Raw genomic sequence first — 22,795 nt, 5'->3', positions numbered from 1 at the left:
CAGAAGAGACTACATCTCCCGGCAAGCACCGCGTCCCGCAGACCAATGGCGTCCCGAATCACAATCGCGAGGCATCATGGGAGCGGTAGTTCCCTGGCGGACCCGACGTGCCCAGCGTCGCAGCTACCAATGGGACCCTCAGGTCATAATCGCGAGTTGTGACGGGAGTTGTAGTTTCAGGACTCGCCTGAAGAGCCGCAGAGAGCGCCGGGAGCTAAGGGGCGGCGGCGACCGGAAGCGCAGTGCAAACCCCCATGGCCGGGGTTCGGGTGCCCCTCTGGGGTATCTGCATGCTGCGAGTGGCGCTGGCTACCGTCTATTTCCAAGAGGAATTTCTAGACGGAGGTGAAGGGGCCACGCCCGTAGTGGCAGAGGTGTAAGCTCCCCCATCTGCGCCCCCCAAGGCTGGGCAGAGTCGTCGCGAGGTCGACGGCAGCGAACTCTCGAATCCTCGAGGGTCCTCCTCACCCTTCCCTTAGGCCAAATTAACCATTATCACCTCTAACCGGTGTTATTTCCCCCTCCCCACAGAGCATTGGAGAAACCGATGGGTGCAGTCCACCAATGACTCCCGATTTGGGCATTTTAGACTTTCGTCGGGGAAGTTTTATGGTCATAAAGAGAAAGATAAAGGTTAGTGTAGAATCAGGACCAAATTGAGCCTAATGTTACATCTCCATAGCACCCTCTCAAGGTAGTTGTGGCACAGCCAAACGCTTTTATTCCCGATTTACAGATGAAGACCTTAAGGCAAAGGTAGAACTTAAGGCAAAGGGCTCCTTACCCTTGTTTTTTGTTTCCTCTCTCTTTTCTTTCTTTCTTTCTTTCTTTCTTTTTTTTTTTTTTTTTTTTTTTTTTTTTTTTTTTTGAGATGGGGCCTTGCTCTGTTGCCCAGGCTGGAGTGCACTGGTGCGATCTCAGCTCACTGCAACTTCCACTTCCCGGGTTCAAGCAATTCTCCTGCCTCGGCCTCCCGAGTAGCTGAGACTACAGGCGCGCGCCACTGTGACCAGCTAATTTTTGTACTTATTAGTAGAGACAGGGTCCACGTTGGCCAGGCTGGTCTCGAACTCCTGACCTCGTGATCCACCCGCCTTGGCCACCCAAAGTGCTGAGATTACAGGCATGAGCCACTGCACCCAGCCTCCTCTCTCCTTTCTTTATTGCCGAAGATTACTTTTTTTTTTTTGAGACGGAGTCTCGCTCTGTCCCCGTGGCTGGAGTGCAGTGGCGCGATCTCGTCTCACTGCAAGCTCCGCCTCCCGGGTTCCCGCCATTCTCCTGCCTCAGCCTCCCGAATAGCTGGGACTACAGGCGCCCGCAACCGCGCCCGGCTAATTTTTTGTATTTTTAGTAGAGACGGGGTTTCACCGTGGCCTCGATCTCCTGACCTTGTGATCCGTCCGCCTCGGCCTCCCAAAGTGCTGGGATTACAGGCGTGAGCCACCGCGCCCGGCCTTTTTTTTTTTTTTTTTTTTTTTTTGAGTAGGAGTCTCACTCTGTCACCCAGCTAGAGTGCAGTGGCACGATCTTTTTTTTTTTTTTTTTTTTTTTTTTGAGACGGAGTCTTGCTCTGTCACCCAGGCTGGCCGGATCTCAGCTCACTGCAAGCTCCGCCTCCCGGGTTTACGCCGTTCTCCTGCCTCAGCCTCCCGAGTAGCTGGGACTACCGGCCCTCCCGCTACCTCGCCCGGCTAGTTTTTTGTACTTTTTAGTAGAGACGGGGTTTCACCGTGTTAGCCAGGATGGTTTCGATCTCCTGACCTCGTGATCCGCCTGTCTCGGCCTCCCAAAGTGCTAGGATTACAGGCTTGAGCCACCGCGCCCGGCCAATGGCACGATCTTGGCTCACTCAAACCGCCGCCTCCCGGATTCAAGCGATTCTCTTGCTTCAGGCTTCCGAGAAGCTGCGATTACAAGCGCGTGCCACTACGCTCTGCTAATTTTTTTAGAGACAGAGTTTCACCACGTTGCTCTGGCTGGTCTCAAACTCCTGGCCTCAAGTAATCCACCTGCCTCGGCCTCCTAAAGTGCTGGGATTATAGGCGTGAGTTGGTATTAGGTCCTCTGAAGTCCAAGGAGACATATTCAGCTTATTTGGTATAATAAAATCATACCTGAAGCACTGTCAAATATGCAATGGTATTTAACCTTCTTTGGATTATATTTATATGAATGTGTTATTAGTAGGCATTACCAAAGTTGTCCCTCTTAATAAACACTAGTCAAGTGCATTTGAGGATCAAGGGCCACGCCCCTCAGAAGGAAAAGGTTAGTGGGTGCTTTTTCTCATTTTAATTTTTGCATTTAAAAAAATAGGCCGGGCACGGTGGCTCACACCTTAATCTCAGCACTTTGGGAGGCCTTAGGCGGGAGGATCATGAGGTCAGGAGTTCCAAACCAGTCTGGCCAATATGGTGACACCCCATCTCTACTAAAAATACAAAAATTAGCTGGGTGTGGTGGTGCATGCCTGTAGTCCCAGCTACTCGGGAGGCTGAGGCAGAAGAATCGCTTGAACCCGGGAGGCAGAGGTTGCAGTGAGTAGAGATCATGCCACTGTGCTCCAGCCTCAGTGACAGAGTGAGACTCCATCTAAAAAAAAAAAAAAGAAAAATATGGTCAGGCACGGTGGCTCATGCCTGTAATCCCAGCACGTTGGGAGGCCAAGGCGGGTGGATTACTTGAGGTCGGGAGCTTGAGACCAGCCTGGCCAACATGGTGAAACCGTGTCTCTACAAAAATACAAAAACATTAGCCAAGCGTGGTGGCGCACACCTGTAATCCCAGCTACTTGGAAGGGTGAGGCAGGAGAATCACATGAACCCGAGAGGCAGAGGTTACAGTGAGTCAAGATCTTGCCACTATAGCCTGGGCAACAGAGCAAGACTCTGTCTCCAAAAAAAAAAAAAAAATCTAGCTTAAAGAGAGCTAATTCAAGCTCAAAGTTTGAGGACAACTGTATGGAAAACACAGATTCCAAAGAATAGAAGTCAGTGTTCTGAAGTGTAGAAGTTTGGGATCATTTGTATAGACAAAGTTTAGGAAAGCTTAACAGAATTTCAGCATCTTTCTAGGCAAGGCTTAATACGTAATGACCGTGATCCCATTAGTCAAGGTGGTCTTTTTCTTTTGAGAAGGTGTATTTAACATTTCACCCTGAAGATGTAGCAGTCACACAGCATCTTTTGTGCCATCTGGTCCGAGTTAGGTACAGTTCAGTACTGGAGGCAGTCAATCTGTAACCAAGGTCAGTGGTCACAAATGGAGGAGGCCTGGTCTCTGGTCTGTCCTAGTCATTTGCAGAACAAGAACAATGAGGAAGAAGGTTTATCTATGACTTAAGAAACAGAGGTTACACCTGCATGCAACATGACTTAGATGACACCTATTGCTCAAGGCTTTTATTTATTTTATTTATTTATTTTTTTTGAGAGGGAGTTTCACTTTTGTTACCCAGGCTGGAGTGCAATGGTGCGATCTCTGCTCACCACATCTGCCTCCCAGGTTCAAGTGATTCTTCTGCCTCAGCCTCCCAAGTAGCTAGGATTACAGACGTGTGCCACCACACCTGGCTATTTTTTTTTCTTTTTTTTTTTTTTTGAGACCGAGTCTCGCTGTGTCACCCAGGCTAGAGTGCAGTGGCCCAATTTCAGCTCGGCTCCGCCTCCCAGATTCATGCCATTCTCCTGACTCAGCCTCCCGAGTAGCTGGGACTACAGGTGCCCACCACCACACCTGGCTAATTTTTTGTATTTTTTTTTTTTTTAGTAGAGGTGGAGTTTCACCACGTTAGCCAGGATGGTCTTGATCTCCTGACCTCGTGATCTGCCTGCCTCAGCTTCCCAAAGTGCTGGAATTACAGGCGTGAGCCACTGCGCCTGGCCTAATTTTGTATTTTTAGTAGAGATGGGGTTTCTCCATTTTGGTCAGGCTGGTCTCCAACTCCTGACCTCAGGTGATCCACCTGTCTCGGCCTCCCAAAGTGTTGGAATTAGGGGCAGGAGCCACCGTGTCCAACCTATTTTATTTATGTTTTTAAACGGAGTCTCGCCCTGCCGCCCAGGCTGGGGTGCAATGGGGCAATATGGGCTCCTCCACCTCCCACGTTTAAACGATTCGGCTGCCTCAGCTTCCCGAGTAGCTGGGACCACAGGCACGCGCCACTGCGCCTGGCTAATTTTGTATTTTTAGTAGAAATGGGGTTTCCCCACGTTGGCCAGGCTGGTCTCAAACTTCTGACCTCAAATGATATACCTGGCTCAGCCTCCCAAAGTGCTGAGATTACAGATGTGAGCCACCATACCTGGCCTCTCAAGGCTTTTAAATTGTATTTGCTTTCACATATGTGAAAGTTTAGGCTGGGCGCAGTGACTTACACCTGTAATCTTAGTACCCTGGGAGGTCAAGGTGAGTGGATCATTTGAGGCCAAGAGTTCAAGACCAGCCTGGGCAACATGGTGAAACCCTGTCTCTACTAAAAATACAAAAATTAGCCAGGCGCGGCGTCGCATGCCTGTAGTCCCAGCTACTCAGGAGGTTAAGGCAGGAGAATCGCTTGAGCTCAGGAGTCAGAGTGAGCAAGATTGCGCCACTGGACTCCAGCTTGGGTGACAAGAGCAAAACCCCATCTCAAAAAAAGAATTAAAAAAAAAAAAAAAAAGAATGCCTCCACCTTCAGGTTTGTCTGACATACTCTCATAAAAGAACGAGATTTGAGACTGTGCCTAGGGGCTACTAGGAAAGAAAGGGTTGGTTTTGAAGTGAACACATAAATATGAGTGACAGGATGTTTTCTCCATGAAAGAGTGACACAGTTGACACGTACAGGGCAGCCCACCCAGTGCTATGAAGTGTTACATTACAAATCAGCGTGCCGTGGAACGCACTCTCATCACCACCTGTTCTGTCAGTCCAGTAGCTGTTTCAGAATGAGAATTCAGGAAACATTTAACAGTCTATTTTTTTATTCATTTGCTACGCAGGTTTCATTGAATCATCCCAACCCTAGGAAGATGAACAGAAGCTAAATTAACCCATGGTATTCATAATTAGATTCATAATTAGATTTGACATTTAGAGTTGAAGTACTTTTGTAACTTAAAGCATAACAGTATGGCCAGGTGCAGTGGCACATGCCTATAATCCCAGCACTTTGGGAGGCCAAGGCAGGTAGATCACCTGAGGTTAGGAGTTCGAGACCAGCCTGGCCAGCATGGTGAAACCCTCTCTCCTCTCTACTCAAAATACAAAAATTAGCTGGGCATGGTGGCAGGTGCCTGTAATCCCAGCAGCTACTTGGGAGGCTGAGGCAGGAGAATCTCTTAAACCCAGGAGGCAAAGGTTGCAGTAAGCCAAGATTGTGCCACTGCACTCCAGCCTGGGTAACAGAATGAGACTCTGTCTAAAAAATAAATAGCCAGGCGTGGTGGCTCACACCTGTAATCCCAGCACTTTGGGAGGCCACGGTGGGTGGATCACGAGGTCAGGAGATCGAGACCATCCTGACTAACATGGTGAAACCCTGTCTCTACTAAAAATACAAGAAATTAGCCAGGTATGGTGGCGGGCGCCTGTAATCCCAGCTACTCGGGAAGCTGAACCAGGAGAATGACTTGAACCCAAGAGGCAGAGCTTGCAGTAAGCCGAGATTGCGCCACTGCACTCCAGCCTGGGTGACAGAGCAAGACTCTGTCTCAATAAATACATAAATAAATAAATAAATAAATAAATAAATAAATAACAGAGGTATATTAAGAACAAAAACTTCCAGGTGTGTGAAGTAAAAGTTGTATGGGCCAGGCACGGTGGCTTACACCTGTAATCCCAGCACTTTGGGAGGTTGAGGCGGGCAATCACCTGAGGTCAGGAGTTCGAGACCAGCCTGACCAACATGGTGAAACCCCGTCTCTACTAGAAATACAAAAATTAGCCAGATGTGGTGGCAGATGCCTGTAATCCCAACTACTCGGGAGGCTGAGGCAAGAGAATCACTTCAACCCGGGAGGCAGAGGTTGCAGTGCACCAAGACCGCGCCATTGCACTCCAGCCTTGGTGACACAGCGAGACTCCATCTAAAAAAAAAAAAAAAAAAAAAGTTGTATGGAAGCAGAGTGCCTGCTAGTGGTATACTCATTATGCATTATTGTATAATGCTCTGTTGGCACTGTGGATCACTGTTAACGGTTGGGACATTTGTGATTGGGAGTAAGGGAAGGACATCCATTTAACTTTCTGCATTACTGAGCACAGCATCATTCCCAAACCTTCATGAGTATTTTTTGTTCAAAGGTCTGCAGACCACTCAGAATGGCCGATTCTATGCCATCTCTGCACGCTTCAAACCATTCAGCAATAAAGGGAAAACTCTGGTCATTCAGTACACAGTGAAACATGAGCAGAAGATGGACTGTGGAGGGGGCTACATTAAGGTCTTTCCTGCAGATGTTGACCAGAAGAACCTGAATGGAAAATCGCAGTACTATATTATGTTTGGTGAGTTTTGGTGGTACAACACAACCACTTCTAGCGACTTTGAAAACCCTCCCACTTCACGGGATCTTTAGACTAAGACTTGGCTCATGTAGTTAAGGTAGTAGTATTGAGTATATTGGATCCAAGGTTTATAGCACTATTAAACCTAATTAACATAAAAAGGCAACGGTGCCAGTCTGTTGTGTTCCTGAAGAAGTTATTTATTCACCATAAATCTTGCCCTCATGCAGGGTAAGGATACCTTATCTGAAATGTTTGGAAGCAGAAGTGTTTTGGATTTTGGAATTTTCGGGGGAGTTTTGGATTGTTTGCATTATCCTTACCGGTTGAGCATCGCTGATTTGAAAAATCTGAAATCCACAAAGCTCCAAGGAGCATTTCCTTTGAACATCATGTTGAGTCTAAAAGTTTGGGTTTTGGAACACTTCAGATTTGTGATTTTTTGATTTGGGTTGCTCAACCTGTGCAGTTTTTTTGGTTTTGGTTTGAGCCAGAGTTGTCACTCTTGTGGCCCAGGCTGGAGTGCAATGGCAGTGGCCCGATCTCACCTCCCTGCAGTCTCTGCCTCCTGGGTTCAAGTGATTCTCCTGCCTCAACCTCTTGAGTTGCTGGGATTATAGGCATGTGCCACCATACCTGGCTAATTTTTTTTTTTTTTTTTTTTTTTTCTGCATTTTAGTAGATATGGGGTTCCTTTTTTTTTTTTTTTTTTTTTGAGATGGAGTTTCGCTCTTGTTGCCCAGGCTGGTATGGAATGGCATAATGTCGGCTCATTGCAACCTCCTCCTCCCGGGTTCAAGGGATTCTCCTGCCTCAGCCTCCCAAGTAGCTGGGATTACAGGTGTGCACCAGCACGCCCAGTTAATTTTTGTATTTTTAATAGAGATAGGGTTTCACCATGTTAGTCATGCGGGTCTCAGACTCCTGACCTCAGGTGATCCGCCCACCTCAGCCTCCCAAAGTGCTGGGATTACACGCGTGAGCCACTGCGCCTGGCTGAGATGGGGTTTCACCATGTTGGTCAGGCTGGTCTCAAACTCCTGGCTGGTATCGAACTCCTGACCTCAGGTGATCCACCTGCCTTGGCTTTCCAAAGTGCTGGGATTACAGGCGTGAGCCACCACGCCTGGCCTCAACCTATGTTTTGAATCCTTTAGGACTCAGTAAACCTTGGCCATGGGCCAAATTGGCCCACTGCCTGTGTTTATATGACCCATGAACTAAAAATGTTTTTTACATTTTTAACTGGTTCAAAAAAAAATCAATACAAGGATGATATTTTGTGATACATGAAAATTGTATGAAATTTAGATTTCAGTGTCCAGAAATGAAGTCTTACTGGAATGCAGCCTCACTCTGTTCATTTACATGTTGTCTGTGGCTGCTTGCCAGTACCAGTGGCAGAGTTAAGTTGTCATGACAGAGATCATTAGGCTTACAAAGCCAACAATATTTTACCATCTGGCCTTTATAGAAAAAGCCTGCAAACCTCTGGAAAATATTAAATGTCTCCTGACACCAGGAGATTAAAATTTGTGCTAGAACTAGGAAGGGATCATACTGGGCCACAGGAAATAGACACAAGTATAGCATAACTTAAAACTTTAAGAACAAATGTACCTCAGGCCAGGTGTGGTGGCTCACACCTGTAATCTCAGCATTTTGGGAGGCTGAGGTGGGCGGATCACTTGAGGTCAGGAGTTCAAGACCAGCCTGGCCAACATGGTGAAACCTTGTCTCTACTAGAAATACAAAAAAATTAGCCGGGCGTGGTGGTGCATGCCTGTAGTCGGGAGGCTGAGGCAAGAGAATTGCTTGAACCTGAGAGGCAGAGGTTGCAGTGAGCCGAGATCTCACCACTGCACTCCAGCCTGGGTGACAGAACGAGACTCTGTCTCCAAAAAAAGAATGAATGTGGCCAGGCGCGGTGGCTCAAGCCTGTAATCCCAGCACTTTGGGAGGCCGAGACAGGCGGATCACGAGGTCAGGAGATTGAGACCATCCTGGCTAACACGGTGAAACCCCGTCTCTATTAAGAAATACAAAAAACTAGCCGGGCGAGGTGGCGGGCGCCTGTAGTCCCAGCTACTGGGGAGGCTGAGGCCGGAGAATGGCGTGAACCCGGGAGGCAGAGCTTGCAGTGAGCTGAGATCCGGCCACTGCACTCCAGCCTGGGTGACAGAGCGAGACTCCGTCTCAAAAAAAAAAAAAAAAAAAAAAAAAAGAATGAATGTGCTTCTAAAATATTCATCCTTAGCTGGGCACAGTGGCTCATGCCTGTAATTCCAGCACTTTGGGAGGCCAGGCAGGAGGATTACTTGAGTCCAGGAGTTCGAGACCAGTTTGGCCAACATAGTGAGACCCTGTCTCTACAAAAAATAAAAATTAGGGCTGGGTGCAGTGGCTCATGCCTGTAATCCCAGCACTTTGGGAGCCCGAGGCGGGCGGATCACCTGAGGTCAGGAGTTCGAGACCAGCCTGACCAACATGGAGAAATCCCATTTCTACTAAAAATAAAAAATTAGCTGGGCATGGTGGCACATGCTTGTAATAATCCCAGCTACTCGGGAAGCTGAGGCAGAAGAATTGCTTGAACCCGGGAGGCAGAGGTTACAGTTAGTCGAGATCGTGCCATTGCACTCCAACCTGGGTAACAAGAGCAAAACTCCATCTCAAAATAAATAAATAAATATAAATAAATAAAAACTAAAAATAAATAAAAATAAAAATAGAACTAAAAAAAACCCCAGATATCCTAAACATCTGCCGAGGGAGGATCCCTTGAGCCCAGGAGTTTGAGATCAGCCTGGGCAATATAGCAAGACCCCATCTCTAAATTTTTTTTTTTTTTTTTTTTTTGAGACAGAGTTTTGTTCTTGTCGCCCAGGCTAGAGTGCAATGGCAAGATCCCGGCTCACTGCAACCTCTGCCTCCCAGCTTCAAGCAATTCTCCTGCCTCAACCTCCCAAGTAGCTGGGGTTAGAGGTGCCCCGCCACCACGCCCAGTTAATTTTTTTGTATTTTTGTAGAGACAGGGTTTCACCATGTTGGACAGGTTGGTCTCGACCTACTGACCTCAGGTGATCCACCCACCTTGGACTCCCAAAGTGCTGGAATTACAGGCGTGAGCCACCGTGCTTGGCCCCATCTCTACAACAATTTTAAAAATTAGGCCGGGCGCGGTGGCTCAAGCCTGTAATCCCAGCACTTTGGGAGGCCGAGACGGGCGGATCACGAGGTCAGGAAATCGAGACCATCCTGGCTAACACGGTGAAACCCTGTCTCTACTAAAAAATACAAAAAACTAGCCGGGCGAGGTGGCAGGCGCCTGTAGTCCCAGTTACTCGGGAGGCTGAGGCAGGAGAATGGCGGGAACCCGGGAGGCGGAGCTTGCAGTGAGCTGAGATCCGGCCACAACAGCACTCCAGCCTGGGCTACAGAGCGAGACTCCGTCTCAAAAAAAAAAAAAAAAAAAAAAATTAACCCAGTGAGGTTGCACACACCAGTGGTTCTAGCTACTCAGGAGGCTGAAGTAGGAGAATCTCCTGAGCTGAGGAGTTTGAGGATGCAGTGGGCTGTGATCACACAACTGCACTCCAGCCTGGATGACAGAATAAGACCCTGTCCGAAAATAAATAAATAAATAAGGAAGAGAAAAACCCTGTATAGCATATGTCTACTACATCTGAATTGCCAAGCAGCATAATTTGGGGTCAAAAAAAAGATTAAAATAAACTTTTCTTGGTATTTCAGTTTTGAATTCAACAGTTTCATTTTACTCAAATCCACTCTTACTATTGGAACGCTTTGTTATAATGAGTCAGCGCCAGCCATTAGTGTGAGGGGAGCTTGCTGAGGGTGAGGGGTTAAGGAGGAAGAGAAGAGAAGCACAGTTATTGTCAGAGTCTTGATATTTGCATAAATTCCTATGCATAAGTTATGCATAAAACCCCAGACAGGCAACACAGAGCCCATCTGTCTATATTTCCTTATGAACATCCATTACATGCGTAAATACCTTTTTTTTTTCTGAGATGGAGTATTGCTCTGTCACCCAGGCTGGAGTGCAAAGGTGCAATCTTGGCTCACTGCAACCTCTATCTCCCAGGTTCAAGTGATTCTCCTGCCTCAGCCTCCCCAGTAGCTGGGATTACAGCTGCGTGCCACCACACTTGGCTAATTTTTGTATTTTTAGTAGAGGCAGGGTTTCACCGTGTTGGTCAGGCTGATCTCAAAATCCCGACCTCAGGTGATCCACCTGCCTCGGCCCCCCAAAATGCTATTACAGGCGCGAGCCACTGCGCCCGGCCACATGTGTATCTTATTATTGCTGTTAAAGGACAATGTTTGGACTTTCCACTTGCTTCTGAGTGTGTTCTGAAGCTTAATTAAATATTCAAAGTGGCCGGTGCAGTGGCTCATACTGGGAGGCCGAGGTCGGAGAATCACTTGAGGCCAGGAGTTCAAGACTAGCCTGGACAACACGGTGAAACCCTCATCTCTACTAAAAATACAAAAATCAGGTGGACGTGCTGGCAGCGCCTGTAATCCCAACTACTCAGGAGACTGAGACAGGAGAATCGCTTGAACCTGGGAGGCAGATGTTGTAGTAAGCCAAGATCGTGCCACTGCACTCCAGCCTAGGTGACAGAGCAAGACTCCATCTCAAAAAGAAAAAAAGAAAGAAAAGAAAAGAAAAAGAAAGAAAAGAAAAGAAAAAGAAAGAAAAGGCCGGGCGCGGTGGCTCAAGCCTGTAATCCCAGCACTTTGGGAGGCCGAGACGGGTGGATCACTAGGTCAGGAGATCGAGACCATCCTGGCTAACACGGTGAAACCCCGTCTCTACTAAAAAATACAAAAAACTAGCCGGGCGAGGTGGCGGGCGCCTGTAGTCCCAGCTACTCAGGAGGCTGAGACAGGAGAATGGCCCGAACCCGGGAGGCGGAGCTTGCAGTGAGCTGAGATCCGGCCACTGCACTCCAGCCTGGGCGACAGAGCGAGACTCCGTCTCAAAAAAAAAAAAAAAAAAAAAAAAAAAAAAAAAAAAAAAAAAAAAAAAGAAAGAAAAGAAAAGAAAAAAGAAAAAGGCAATCTAGCCCCCAGGCAAGAAGGAGGTCTGCTTTGGGAAAGGACTGTTACTGTCTTCGTTTAAACTATAAACTAAGTTTCTCTCAGAGTTAGTTCAGCCTACGCCCAGGAATGAACATGGACAGCCTGGAGGTTAGAAGCAAGATGGAGTCAGTTAAGTGAGATCTCTTTCACTGTCTCAGTCTTAATTTTGCAAAGGCGGTTTCAAGTATGGTGGCGCATACCTGTGATCCCAGCTACTTGGGAGGCTGAGGCGCAAGAATCACTTGAACCTGGGATGCAGAGGTTGCAGTGAGCTGAGATCACACCACTGCACTCTAGCCTGGGTGACAGTGAGACTGTCTCAAAAAAAAAAAAAAAAATTCAAAGTGCGTAGGTACTTACGAATCGAGACGAAAACTCTGACCAATGTTGAAGAAAAATAAATTGCATGTCTCAATTTTGAACAAGTTGACTTTCTTTTTTTTTTTTTTTTTTTTTTTGAGACGGAGTCTCGCTGTGTCGCCCAGGCTGGAGTGCAGTGGCTGGATCTCAGCTCACTGCAAGCTCTGCCTCCCGGGTTTTTACGCCATTCTCCTGCCTCAGCCTCCCGAGTAGCCGGGACTACAGGCGCCCGCCACCTCGCCCGGCTAGTTTTTTGTATTTTTTAGTAGAGACGGGGTTTCACCGTGTTAGCCAGGATGGTCTCGATCTCCTGACCTCGTGATCCGCCCGTCTCGGCCTCCCAAAGTGCTGGGATTACAGGCTTGAGCCACCGCGCCCGGCCACAAGTTGACTTTCATACAAATATTTCACATTCCATAGCATTTTATTTTTATTTTTTGAGATGGAGTCTCACTCTGTCACCCAGGCTGGAGTGCACTGGTGTGATCTCGGCTCACCGCAACCTCCGTCTCCCAGGTTCAAGGCATTCTCTTGCCTCAGCCTCCTGAGTAGCTGAGATTACAGGCACGTGCCACCATGCCTGGCTAATTTTTGTATTTTTAGTAGAGATGGGGTTTCACCATCTTGGTCAGGCTGGTCTCGAACTCCTGACCTCGTGATCCACCCACCTCGGCCTCCTAAAGTTCTGGGATTACAGCCGTAAGCCACCACGCCCAGCCTACTTTTTTTTTTTTTTTTTTTAATTGAGACGTAGTCTTGCTTGGTCACCCAGGCTGCAGTGCAGTGGCCCAGTCTCAGCTCACTGCAACCTCAACCTCCCAGGTTCAAGTGATCCTTTCACCTCAGCCTCCCAAGTACCTGGGACTACAGGCACATGCCACCACTCCTGGTTAATTTTTGTATTTTTAGTAGAGATGGGTTTTACCATGTTGGCCAGGCTGATCTCAAACTCCTGGCCTCAAGTCTTCCCCCTACCTTGGCCTCCCAAAGTGCTAGGATTAGCAGGCCACTTTGAATATTTAAATAAGCTACAGAACACACTCAAAAAGTGAGTGGAAAGCCAGGACATTGTCCTTTAATCGTAATAAGATATTCACACATGTGACCAGATGTGGTGGCTCACACCTATAATCTCAGCCCTTTGGGAGGCCAAGGCGGGCAAATCACCTGAGGTCAGGAGTTCGAGACCAGCCTAGCCAACATGGCAAAACCCCGTCTCTACTAAAAACACAAAAATTGGCTGGGCCTGGTGGTGCATAACTGTAATCGCAGCTACGCTACTCAGAAGCTTGACGCAGAAGAATCACTTAAACCCGGGAGGCGGAGATTGCAGTGAGCCAAGATCCCACCACTGCACTCCAGCCTGGGCGACAGAGCGAGACTCTGTCTCAAATAAATAAATAAATAACTTAGTGTGAATATCTGATTATCAGATTGTATCTGATTATATTTAAGAAGAATGGGCCGTGCACAGTGGTTCAAGCCCGTAATCCTAGCACTTTGGGAGGCTGAGGCGGGTGGATCACAAGGTCAGGAGTTTGAGACCAGCCTGGCCAGCATGGTGAAACTCCATCTCTACTAAAAATACAAACATTAGCTGGGCATGGTGGTGTGCGCCTGTAGTCCCAGCTACTCGGGAGGCTGAGGCAGGAGAATCGCTTTAACCCGGGAGGCAGAGGTTGCTGTGAGCCAAGATCACATCACTGCACTCCCGCCTGGGTGGGTGTCTCAAAAAAAAAAAAAAAAAGAATGGTTGTGGGTTGGTTATTCTATGGTGATGCATTATGGAAAGAAATTGAGAGCGGCTAATTTCTTTTTTTTTTTTTTGTAGGACCCGATATTTGTGGATTTGATATCAAGAAAGTTCATGTTATTTTACATTTCAAGAATCAGTATCACGAAAACAAGAAACTGATCAGGTGTAAGGTAACTGCTCTTGTATTCAAATAAATGAGTGTTAACTCTTGCCTGATGATAATTAAGTTTAGAGAAATTAGTTTTGATAGTAAAATACTTAACTGAGCCAAGGATGGGTCTTTGTAAACATACCTCCTGTTTCCGGTTTCCAGTGTAGGGGGCCATCGGAGAGACTTGTCTCCTTTAACTGGTTTCCTGAAGTTTTTACCCCATCAGAAGGGCACTCTCATTTTTTCTGTGAACTATGACATGTCATCATTTGCCCTATGAGGGTTACAATAGTACAGTCACATTTCAACCACATCCATCCTCATTAATGAATGAAATATTCAGGATGGAGAAAACATTCTGGAGAAATGGCTGGGTGCAGAGGCTCACACCTGTAATCCCAGCACTTTGGGAGGCTGAGGCAAGAGGATTGCTTGAGCCAAGGAGTTCAAGACCAGCCTGGGCAACATGGCAAAACCCTGTCACTACAAAGGATACAAAAATTAGCCAGGTAAAGTGCCAGAAACCTGTGGTCCCAGCTACTTGGAAGGCTGAGGTGGGAGGATCAATTGAGCCCAGGAGGTCAAGGCTGCAGTGAGCTATGATTGTACCACTGCACTCCAGCCTGGGTGACAGAGCAAGACCCTGTCTCAAAAAAATAAATAGGCTGGGTGTGGTGGCTCATGCCTGTAATCCCAGCACTTTGGGAGGCCGAGGCAGGTGGATCACGAGGTCAGGAGATCGAGACCATCCTGGCTAACCCAGTGAAACCCCACCTCTACTAAAAATACAAAAAATTAGCCGGGCGCGGTGGTGGGCGCCTGTAGTCCCAGCTACTTGGGAGGCTGAGGCAGGAGAATGGCGTGAACCCGGGAGGTGGAGCTTGCAGTGAGCCGAGATCAAGCCACTGCACTCCAGCCTGGGTGATAGAGCGAGACTCCGTCTCAAAAATAAATAAATAAATACATACATACATACATAAACAAATAAAAATAAGCTGCATATTTAGACTTGCATTAAAGCATGGAGGGTTGGTCAGGCGCGGTGGCTCATGCCTGTAATCCCAGCACTTTGGGAGGCCGAGGCGGGTGGATCACCTGAGATCAGGAGTTTGAGACCAGCCTAGCTAACATGGTGAAACCATCTCTACTAAAAATACAAAAATTAGTGGGGTATGGTGGTGGGTGCCTGTAATCCCAGCTTCTCAGGAGACTGAGGTAGTAGAATCGCTTGAACTCAGGAGGTGGAGGTTGTAATGAGCTGAGATTGAGCCACTGCACTCCAACCTGGGCAACAGAGTGAAACTCCATCTCAAAAAAAAAAAAAAAAAGAAATTGAGGGTTTAATTCTTACACTTTTCCCCCTAAAATGTGCAGGTTGATGGCTTCACACACCTCTACACTCTAATTTTAAGACCAGATCTTTCTTACGACGTGAAAATTGATGGTCAGTCAATTGAATCCGGCAGCATAGAGTACGACTGGAACTTAACATCACTGAAGAAGGAAACATCCCCGGCAGAATCGAAGGATTGGGAGCAGACTAAAGACAACAAAGCCCAGGTGTGAATTTTTCCTGGGCAACTCTAGAAAGTGCACAAATATAGTTTGTAAGTACCCAGTTACTGGACCATTGCTGCATGGCTGGTAGCCACGATGGCAATATTGTAGCACCAAATGGCCTCCCCAGAGCACACACTGCAGACCAGCCACATTGCTACACATCTGAAGGTATCGTAAAAGGGTATTTATTGCCGGGCGCAGTGGCTCACGCCTGTAATCCCAGCACTTTGGGAGGCCGAGGCGGGCAGATCACAAGGTCAGGAGATCGAGACCACGGTGAAACCCTGTCTCTACTAAAAATACAAAAAATTAGCCGGGCGCAGTGGCGGGCGCCTGTAGTCCCAGCTACTCAGGAGGCTGAGGCAGGAGAATGGTGTGAACCCGGGAGGCGGAGCTTGCAGTGAGCCGAGATCGCGCCACTGCACTCCAGCCTGAGCGACAGAGCGAAACTCTGTCTCAAAAAAAAAAAAAAAAAGAGTTGGCTGGGCGCGGTGGCTCACGCCTGTAATCCCAGCACTTTGGGAGGCCGGAGGCGGGCGGATCACAAGGTCAGGACATCGAGACCATCCTGGCTAACACAGTGAAACCCCGTCTCTACTAAAGAATACAAAAAATTAGCCGGGCGTAGTGGCAAGCGCCTATAGTCCCAGCTGCTCGGGAGGCTGAGGCAGGAGAATGGCGTGAACCCAGGAGGTGGAGGTTGCAGTGAGCCGAGATTGTGCCACTGCACCCCAGCCTGGGCGACAGACCAAGACTCCGTCTCAAAAAAAAAAAAAAAAAAAAAAAAAGAGTATTTATTTATTTATTTATTTGAGACGGAGCTTCACTCTTGTTGCCCAGGCTGGAGTACAGTGGCACAATCTCAGTTCACGGCAACATCTGCCTCCCAGGTTGAAGTGATTCTCCTGCCTCAGCCTCCTGAGTAGCTGGGATTACAGGCACCCGCCACCACCCCTGGCTAATTTTTGTATTTTTAGTAGAGACGGGGTTTCACCATGTTGGCCAGGCTGGTCTCAAACTCCCGACCTCAAGTCATCTGCCCACTTCGGCCTCCCAAAGTGCTGGGATGACAGGCGTGAGCCACCACATCTGGCCATTGTCATCGCTTTTTGCACCATCATTTTCACTCTAGCCACTACTTGAAGTTTTCCACACCACTGCTCCTCTCCATAGCATGGAGGAAAGGGCTAAAGTCATATGGCAGGTTAGGGAGAAAAATCTAGGCAGTGTGGTATTGCCCTGAAGTCCTCAGTGGCATTGGAAGCACCAAGCACTTGGCCTCCTGACGACCAAATTGAAGAAGGGAAAGGGACACTGGGACAGGGGTCACCAGCCTGTGCCTGCCACTTGGCATCTAATAATTTCCTTTCTCAAATCTGAGCATCTGGTTGGGTGCGGTGGCTCATGCCTGTAATACCAGCAGTTCGGAGGTCAAGGCAGGAGGATAACTTGAGCCCAGGAGTTCGAGACCAGCCTGGGCAACAGAGGGAGACCCTGACTGTACAAAACATAAAAATAGTAGCCAGGGGCTGGGCGCGGTGGCTCAAGCCTGTAATCCCAGCACTTTGGGAGGCTGAGACGGGCGGATCACGAGGTCAGGAGATCGAGACCATCCTGGCTAATACAGTGAAACCCCGTCTCTACTAAAAATAAAATACAAAAACTAGCCGGGCGAGGTGGTGGGTGCCTGTAGTCCCAGCTACTCGGGAGGCTGAGGCAGGAGAATGGCGTAAACCCGGGGGGTGGAGCTTGCAGTGAGCTGAGATCTGGCCACTGCACTCCAGCCTGGGCTACAGAGCGAGACTCCATCTCAAAAAAAAAAAAAAATAGTAGCGAGGTATGATGGCGAGCACCTGTAGTCTCAGCTACTTGGGAGGCTGAGGCAGGAGGATCACTGGAGCCCAGGAGATTGAGGCTGCAGTGAGCCATGATTGCGCTACCTCACTCCAGTCTGGGCAAGAGCAAAACCTAGTCTCAAGAAACAAAAACAGAAGCAACAACAGCAAATATATGAGCATCTGAATGATTTTACTTTTTCCTTACATGTCTTTGAAGGACTGGGAGAAGCATTTTCTGGACACCAGTGCCAGCAAGCAGAGCGACTGGAATGGTGAACTGGATGGGGACTGGCCGGCGTCGATGCTCCAGAAGCCCCCGTACCAGGTGTGTGGCCTCTTTGCATGATGCCAGGGATGCCCCAGGGATGCCCCTCCCCTGCCCATGTCATTGAGACCACCTCATATGGTTTTTCTGATGCAGGATGGCCTGAAACCAGAAGGTATTGATAAAGACATCTGGCTCCACCATAAAATGAAGAATACCAACTATTTGACACAGTATGACCTCTCGGAATTTGAGAACATTGGTGCCATTGGCCTGGAGCTTTGGCAGGTCATTTGGTTTTAAATTTACTTTAGTGTGTGTGTGTGTGTGTGTGTGTGTGTGTGTGTTTTGTTTTGTTTTGTTTTTTTGAGACAGGGTCTTATTCTGTCACCTAGGCACGATTCTAGCTCACTGGAGCCTCAAACTGGGCCCAAGCAATCCTCCCACCTCAGCCTCCCAAGTAGCTAGGACTACAGACACAAGCCACCATACCCAGAGTTTTTTTTAAGAGATGGGGGTCTCACTGTGTTGTCCAGGCTGGTTTGGAACTTCTAGGCTCAAGTAATCCTTCCACCTCAGCCTCCCAAAGTGCTGAGAGTTGTTGTTGTTGTTGTTGTTGTTGTTTTTAAATGCTTTGGTGATCCCAGCCAGGCATGGTGGCTCACGCCTGTAATCCCAGCACTATGGGAGGCCGAGGCGGGCAGACTGCCTGAGCTCAGGTATTTGAGACCAGCCTGGGCAACATAGTGAAAGTCCATCTCTACTAAAAATACAAAAATTAGCCGGGTGTGGTGGCGCGTGCTTGTAGTCCCAGCTACTCAGGAGACTGAGGCATGAGAATCACTTGAACCTGGGAGGAATCACTTGAACCCAGGAAGTGGAGGTTGCAGTGAGCCAAGATCGCGCCACAGCACTCCAGCCTGTGCAACAGAGCGAGACTTTGTTTTTAAAAAAAAAAAAAAAAAAAAGGGCCGGGCGCGGTGGCTCATGCCTGTAATCCCAGCACTTTGGGAGGCCGAGGCGGGCGGATCATGAGGTCAGGAGATCGAGACCATCCTAACACGGTGAAACCCTGTCTCTACTAAAAATGCAAAAAATTAGCTGGGCGTGGTGGCGGGTGCCTGTAGTCCCAGCTACTCAGGAGGCTGAGGCAGGAGAATGGTGTGAACCCGGGAGGCGGAGCTTACAGTGAGCTGAGATCGTGCCACTGCACTCCAGCCTGGGCAACAGAACGAGACTCCATCTCAAAAAAAAAAAAAAAAAAAAAAAAAGAACAGCGACACTAAGTCTCAAAAAAAAAAAAAAAGTTTTAGTGATCCTAATGTGTAGCCAAGTTTGAGGAACCAGTGCCCTAGAGGGAAAGGATATTCTAGAAATAGATTTAAGCACCACCTACTATTCTTATTTTTTTTTTTTTTTTTTTTTTTGAGACGGGGTCTCGCTGTGTCTCCCAGGCTGGAGTGCAGTGGCGTGATCTCGGCTCACTGCAAGCTCCGCCTCCCGGGTTCACGCCATTCTCCCGCCTCAGCCTCCCAAGTAGCTGAGACTACAGGCGCCCGCCACCACGCCCGGCTAGTTTTTTTTGTATTTTTAGTAGAGACGGGGTTTCACCATGTTAGCCAGGATAGTCTCGATCTCCTGACCTCGTGATCCACCCGCCTCAGCCTCCCAAAGTGCTGGGATTACAGGCTTGAGCCACCGCGCCCGGCCAGCACTATCTACTATTCTAATTGCTGTTACGGTACACTGTACTGAACAAAATACATCTGTTTCTTTTTGTCACATCAATAATAAAGGCCTAGTAGCCAGGGACAGTATGGCTCACGCCTGTAGTAGTCACAGCTACTGGGGAGGCTGAGATGGGATGATCACATGAGCCCGGAAGTTCTTTTTTTTTTTTCTTTGAGACAGAGTCTCACTCTGTCACCCAGGTGGGAGTACAGTGGCACGATCTCAGATCACCGCAGCCCCTGCCTCCCAGGTTCAAGTGATCCTCCCACCTCAGCCTCCCGAGTAGCTGGGACTACAGGCATGCACCGCCACACCTGGTAATTTTTGTATTTTTAGTAGAGACAGGGTTCACCATGTTGGCCAGGCTGGTCTTGAACTCCTGACCTCAACTGATTCACCTGCCTCAGCCTCCCAAAGTGCTGGGATTACAGGTGTGAGCCACTACGCCTGGCCAAGCCCAGAAGTTCAAATCCAGCCTAGGCAACATAGCAAGACCCCATCTCTAAAAAATAAAAAATGTCACCTGAGCTTCATATATTTCCAAAGGAAAAAAGAAATGAAAAATAAACAAATAATAAAGAGTAAAAGCATAAAAATGAAGGCCTTATTTTCATCTGCAGGTGAGATCTGGAACTATTTTCGATAACTTTCTGATCACAGATGATGAAGAGTATGCAGATAATTTTGGCAAGGCCACCTGGGGCGAAACCAAGGTATGAAGCATGTGATTAACTCTTCCTACATCACTAATTTATTTGTGTAAACTTTTTTTTCTTGTTTTTTTGGGATGAAGTCCAGCTCTGTCACCCAGGCTGTACGTAGTGCAGTGGCGTGATCTTGGCTCACTGCAACCTCCACCTCCCGGGTTCAAGCGATTCTCCTGCCTCAGACTCCCGAGTAGCTGGGACTACAAGCACATGCCACCACGTCTGGCTAATTTGTATATTTTTAGTAGAGAGGGGGTTTCACCATATTGCTCAGGCTGGTCTCGAAGTCCTGACCTCAGGTGGTCCACCTGCCTTGGCCTTCCAAAGTGCTGGGATTACAGGTGTGAGCCACCGCGCCTGGCCCCATATAAGGTTAATATTGACAGGTTCCAGGGATTAGGACATGAAATCTTTTTTTTTTTTTTGAGACGGAGTCTCGCTCTGTTTCCAGGCTGAAGTACAGTGGCGTGATCTTGGCTTACTGCAACCTCCCCCTCCTGGGTTCAAGCAATTCTCCTGCCTCAGCCTCATGAGTAGCTGGGACTATAGGCACGCACCACCACACCCAACTACTTTTTGTATTTTTAGTAGAGATGGGGTTTCACCATATTGGCCAGGATGGTCTCGATCTCTTGACCTCGTGATCCGCCTGCCTCAGTCTCCCAAAGTCCTGGGATTACAGGCTTGAGCCACCATACCCGGCCAGGACATGAAATCTTTACAGGCTGTTCTTATTCAGCCTATCCCAGGTGGTGAGGCAGCTTCTAGAAGGCAGGGACCGCCTGAGTACTGACATGCATTTGGCCACATGGAAGCATAATCTCTGGGGCTTTTTTTTTTTTTTTCCCCAAGACTTAGTCTTGCTCTGTCACTCAGGCTGGAGTACAGTGGCGCGATCTTGGCTCACTGCAACCTCTGCCTCCTGGGTTCAAGTGATCCTCTCACCTCAGCCTCCCGAGCAGCTGGGACCACAGCTACACACCACCATGCCCAGCTAATTTTTGTACTTTTTTTTTTTTTTTTTTTTTTTTTTTGAGACAGAGTCTGGCTCTGTCACCCAGGCTGGAGTGCAGTGGCGCGATCTCGGCTCACTGTAAGCTCCGCCTCCCGGGTTTACGCCATTCTCCTGCCTCAGCCTCCCGAGTAGCTGGGACTACAGGCGCCCGCCACCTCGCCCGGCTAGTTTTTTGTATTTTTTTTAGTAGAGACGGGGTTTCACCGTGTTAGCCAGGATGGTCTCGATCTCCTGACCTCGTGATCCGCCCGTCTCGGCCTCCCAAAGTGCTGGGATTACAGGCTTGAGCCACCGCACCCGGCCAATTTTTGTACTTTTAATAGAGACAGGGTTTCACCATCTTGGCCAGGCTGATCTCGAACTCCTGACCTCGTGATCCATCCGCCTTGGCCTCCCAAAGTGCTGGGATTACAGGCCTGAGCCACCATGCCCGGTGGGGCTTATGTTTTTTGTTTCTTTCTCCAGGGTCCAGAAAGGGAGATGGATGCCATACAGGCCAAGGAGGAAATGAAGAAGGCCCGCGAGGAAGAGGAGGAAGAGCTGCTGTCGGGAAAAATGAACGGGCGCGAACATTACTTCAATCGATTTCACAGAAGGAATGAACTTTAGTCATCCCCATTGGATATAAGGATGACTGGTAAAACCTCATTGCTACTTTAATCTATGTTTCAAACTCAAATGTCTACATGGCACTTTGTCCAATTTTCTTTGAAAAGTGTTTCACGCTTCTTGGTGGGGTTGGTTGCATCTCCTCGGTGACACCGTTGCACTGAGAAGTTTCCTCTTGACAATTTTACGCGCTAAAAACCAGAGGCCAGCAAGGGTCTGGCCAAAACCATGATTCCCTTTTCTTTTTTTCTTTTCTTTTTTTTTTTTTGAGACAGAGTTTCACTCTTTTTGCCCAGGCTGGAGTGCAATGGCGCGATCTCAACTCACCGCAACCTCCGCCTCCTGGGTTCAAGCCATTCTCCTGCCTCAGCCTCCTGAGTAGCTGGGATTACAGGCACGCGCCACCACCCCGGCTAATTTTGTATTTTTAGTAGAGACGGGGTTTCTCCATGTTGGTCAGGCTGGTCTTGAACTCCCGACCTCAGGTGATCCACCTGCCTCGGCCTCCCAAAGTGCTGGGATGACAGGCGTGAGCCACTGCGCCCGGCGATTCCCTTTTCTTAACTCCCGTAGTCTTTTTAGAAAATAAAAGTTGACCAGGAAGTGTGCCTCACACCTATAATCCCATCACTTTGGGAGACTGAGATGGGCGGATCACTTGAGCTCAGAGTTCAAGACCAGCCTGGCCAACATGGTGAACCAGCCTGGTGGCGTGCGCCACCACACCCGGCTAATTTTTTGTATTTTTAGTAGAGATGGGGTTTCATGGTATTAGCCAGGATGGTATCGATCTTCTGACCTCGTGATCTGCCTACCTTGGCCTCCCAAAGTGCTGGGATTATAGGCATGAGCCACTGCAGCCAGCCATATTTTTTGTTTTTTAATTTAATTTTTATAGGAATGGGAGTCTCACATGTTGCCCAGGCTGGTCCTGAACTCCTGGACTCAAGCCATGCTCCCACCTTGGCGTCGCAAAGCTCTGGGCTTACAGGTGTGAGCCGCTGCTTCTGGCCCAGTCTTCTTCTGGAAGAGACCCAGAATCATGCTGAAACTCGTGATGAAAGTAATCAAATTTATGACACCAGAAATTTGGAATCTAGTGATGTTATGAATAAGCCAGATAAATTGTAATTTATATGCAGAATATTGAGAGTTGACCAGTGTGGGCCGGGTGCAGTAGCTCACACCTGTACTCC

General features: G+C 48.3%; 1 protein-coding gene across 1 annotated transcript; it reads left to right on the top strand.

Annotated features, from left to right (window-relative positions):
- Nucleotides 1-199: 199 nt before the first annotated feature.
- CALR3 (calreticulin 3) lies at nucleotides 200-21,672 on the top strand. The gene is made up of 9 exons (XM_045379170.3): nucleotides 200-345; nucleotides 532-633; nucleotides 6,292-6,495; nucleotides 13,799-13,893; nucleotides 15,249-15,434; nucleotides 17,490-17,597; nucleotides 17,694-17,825; nucleotides 19,889-19,981; nucleotides 21,456-21,672. Exons 1-9 carry the CDS (start codon nucleotides 255-257, stop codon nucleotides 21,597-21,599), a joined length of 1,155 nt encoding a protein of 384 aa, XP_045235105.2. The 5' UTR covers nucleotides 200-254; the 3' UTR covers nucleotides 21,600-21,672.
- Nucleotides 21,673-22,795: the final 1,123 nt, after the last annotated feature.

This window comes from Macaca fascicularis, chromosome 19 (assembly GCF_037993035.2).
Source record: "Macaca fascicularis isolate 582-1 chromosome 19, T2T-MFA8v1.1".
Taxonomy (NCBI): Eukaryota; Metazoa; Chordata; class Mammalia; order Primates; family Cercopithecidae; genus Macaca; species Macaca fascicularis.
Note: the sequence above shows the minus strand (reverse complement) of the source record. Positions and strands in the feature narration are given on the sequence as shown.

Coding starts and splice junctions, on each gene's coding strand:
- CALR3 (XM_045379170.3), top strand. CDS start 255: ATGGCCGGGGTTCGGGTGCCCCTCTGGGGTATCTGCATGCTGCGAGTG. Junction 17,598..17,693: donor TCCAGAAGCCCCCGTACCAG/GTGTGTGGCCTC, acceptor TTTCTGATGCAG/GATGGCCTGAAACCAGAAGG. Junction 17,826..19,888: donor TTGGCCTGGAGCTTTGGCAG/GTCATTTGGTTT, acceptor TTTCATCTGCAG/GTGAGATCTGGAACTATTTT.